Raw genomic sequence first — 2,940 nt, forward strand, 5'->3', positions numbered from 1 at the left:
AAAAAAAGGACCTGAGGGCTTCCCTGGTGGCGCAGTGGTTGAGAGTCTGCCTGCCGATGCAGGGGACATGGGTTCGTGCCCCGGTCCGGGAAGATCCCACATGCCGCAGAGCGGCTGGGCCCGTGAGCCATGGCCGCTGAGCCTGCGCGTCCGGAGCCTGTGCTCCGCAACGGGAGAGGCCACGACAGTGAGAGGCCCGTGTACCTCAAAAAAAAAAAAAAGGACCTGATACTGCCCCTCACTATTGTAGAAATCAGATGAGATTATGGGAAAGTATAAAGTCTGGTACAAGTGGAAGGAATGAATGAATGTGAAATTGGCATGACCTGTTCTCTCCCGTTTGCACCATATGCTAATTCACTTAAGTTTGATAAGGTAGAAGTTAGCTTTTTCCCAAAGACACATGGCAAGATGCTAGGAACACAGCAGAGAGAACTGTTCACACGGAAGTGGCAGAGTTAAGAGTTTAAAGCCCAGAGTGAGTAGGTTGCCAAGATGGGTAACGCCAGCCGAAGCCCTGAGATGTTATGACAGTGGTAGGTGGACAGGTATGAGTTAGGTTTTTGAGTGCCAGTGATTGAGTCAATGAATTTAGCCTTATGGAATCCTTTTGGTCCAAAGAAAACTGGCTGCCTTCCTTCCCTGCTCTCCTCTGCAGTGGAATTAAAGAGAATCAGGGTGAAGGAAAAGAAGTGTGTTTTGGGTGCCTGTTCAGCACTCTGCTAGTCATGTGGGAATACCAGAAAAGCACAAGATACAGTGCTCCCCTTGTGAAACTTACGTTCCAGTTGCAGAGAGAAGATGAATGGATATCCACGTGTAAATCATTTATTTAGCAAGTATTTATCAGCAGAGCCAACTTACGTGCACAGCTCTGCTAGACCTAAGTGGGATACCAGAGACCACATCTGTAATCTTGTTGAAAAGAAAGATATTCTTAGGTAACAACCTTAGGTGGGCTTCGATTGACTAAGTGGGTGATCAGTGGTAGGAGAGGAGGTCTGGGTGGACTGGCTTGGGTGATGAAAGCTCCCGGGTGAGGCCGGTCTGAAGCAGAGGCCACAAATCCCAGTGCCTGCTCAGTTCGTGCAGCCGTGAAGGGAGTGAGGCTGAGGCAGAAGTCTGTGGTGAATTGGAGGGTACAGCAGACCCCCTAAAGGTATTCAAATTCAGAAATGCTAAATATACTCTAAGGACCAGACAACACAGTTTGCAGTGTTTGGGGGGTGTGCGTGGTGTGTGTGTGTTAGATACTAAACACTGAAAGTTTTCAACTCTGAATTTAGGGTAGGAATTGGAGGCAGATGGAGCAAGAGGACATTGCGGATTGGGGGATAGTGTAAACAAAGGCCTGGAGGCGGAAGTGAGGCCTTCTTGTGGGGAGAGTGGTCAGAGAGGCAGAGAGCTCCTTTCGGTGAGCTGGGAAGCTAATGTTGGAGGGGAAGGCTGGGGCCAGAAAGTGGAGCTCAAGCTGGGTAATGCTGGGAAGGTGGAGAGAGAGGCCCTTCCTGTCACTTCTTCTCTCCCATCATGTTCTCACAGCTGGCTGAGAGTGACTTTGCTTCCACGTTCCGGCTGCTCACGGTGTTTGCTTATGGGACGTATGCTGACTACTTAGGTAACAGGAGGGGCTGGAGACTGGAGGTGGGAGAAGGGCAGTTTACCGAGGGACTTAGAAGAAATTCCTGGGATACCCGACTTAGATCCCTTAAGTACACAGGGTCAGGGTCAAGACCTGAATTGGCATGGAAAACTCAAAAAAAAAAAAGGCACGGGAAGGAACCTAGGGCTTTCCACAAATGTGAAATCAGGATTTCTTTGTCTTTTTTTTCCTAGCTGAAGCCCGGAATCTTCCCCCACTCACAGAGGCTCAGAAGAATAAGCTTCGACACCTGTCAGTCGTCACCCTGGCTGCCAAAGTCAAGGTGAGTGACAGGCCCCCCAGTCCTGAGGCACAGAGAGCCCTTCTGTATCTCCCTTCTCGAGGGTCCATCTGAAGGGAATGGCACTTGGACAGCCTTTGACCACCGTGTTGCTTCTTCCTGCCTCACCCCGTGCCCCTCCAGGGTCTGTGTCTGAACTCTGTTACCTGCGGCCTTTGGGGCTGAATATTATTCTCCTAGTTTTCTATTTTGTTTTTCTTTTTCAACCAACTTAAGTTCTAATCAAAACACCTTTTATGTTTGGGGTCAGAATAGCAACTAGGATACCGCTCACTGTCGTTCAGCGGCCCCCTCTTCCCCCCGCCGTAAAGTCCTCTGCAGACAGCCGAGGCATCCAGGGCTGGAACGAAGCCCTCTCTTCTGGGGAGGTGCCAGCTTCTGTTTGCTAAAATAAGAAACACAGAACCCAGGGTATTCCCTGGCGGTCCACTGGTTAGGACTCGGCGCTTTCACTGCGGTGGCCCGGGTTCAACAATCCCCGATCGGGGAACTAAGATCCCGCAAGCTGCGCAGCGCGACCAAAAAAAACAAAAGAAAGAAAGAAATCCATAAGCCAGAAGTGTCTTTGTATATCCAGTTGGGTTCTGTTTTTGTTAACTCTCCGCCTCCGCCCACCTGCGTCTCCCAGTTGTTACTGACTCTCGGCGTGCTCACGGTTTTACTTAAACCGGGCTGTCTACTGCAAGATGCCTCTTTGGAGGTAGACGGAGTATAAATGGTAAACAGAGTAGCTCCAGACCTCTCCCACACCACATCCTCCCATTATGTCAAGCTCATCTTGACCAGGTCCGTGTTGTGTCCTGAGCTGGGCCAGAGGATGGACCTCTGGGCAGATGTCACCCTGGGGTGGGGGAGGGAAGGGAGTAGGGGAGCATATGTCTTTTATGTAAGATTGTTCTTCTCACGTTGTTATTTCTCAGGTGGGAGTACTTTTATTTATTTTACCTTAGAACCAGCCTCTTAGAGGAAACGATTTAGGAGTAGGCGTGGGGGGTGG

The 2,940-nt window shown here is 50.2% G+C and overlaps 1 protein-coding gene across 2 annotated transcripts in view; it reads left to right on the plus strand.

The window, feature by feature from the left end:
- The window catches only part of COPS7A (COP9 signalosome subunit 7A), a 6,714-nt gene that overhangs the window by 1,397 nt on the left and 2,377 nt on the right, over positions 1-2,940 (plus strand). For both annotated transcript variants that reach the window (XM_024733018.1, XM_024733017.1), the window contains exons 3-4: positions 1,543-1,618; positions 1,837-1,925. In XM_024733018.1, the coding sequence (XP_024588786.1) occupies positions 1,543-1,618; positions 1,837-1,925 (165 nt within the window). The remainder of the gene's footprint in view (positions 1-1,542; positions 1,619-1,836; positions 1,926-2,940) is intronic.

The sequence above is a fragment of the Neophocaena asiaeorientalis genome, unplaced genomic scaffold, assembly GCF_003031525.2.
Source record: "Neophocaena asiaeorientalis asiaeorientalis breed wild unplaced genomic scaffold, Neophocaena_asiaeorientalis_V1.1 scaffold150, whole genome shotgun sequence".
In the NCBI taxonomy this organism is placed as follows: domain Eukaryota; kingdom Metazoa; phylum Chordata; class Mammalia; order Artiodactyla; family Phocoenidae; genus Neophocaena; species Neophocaena asiaeorientalis.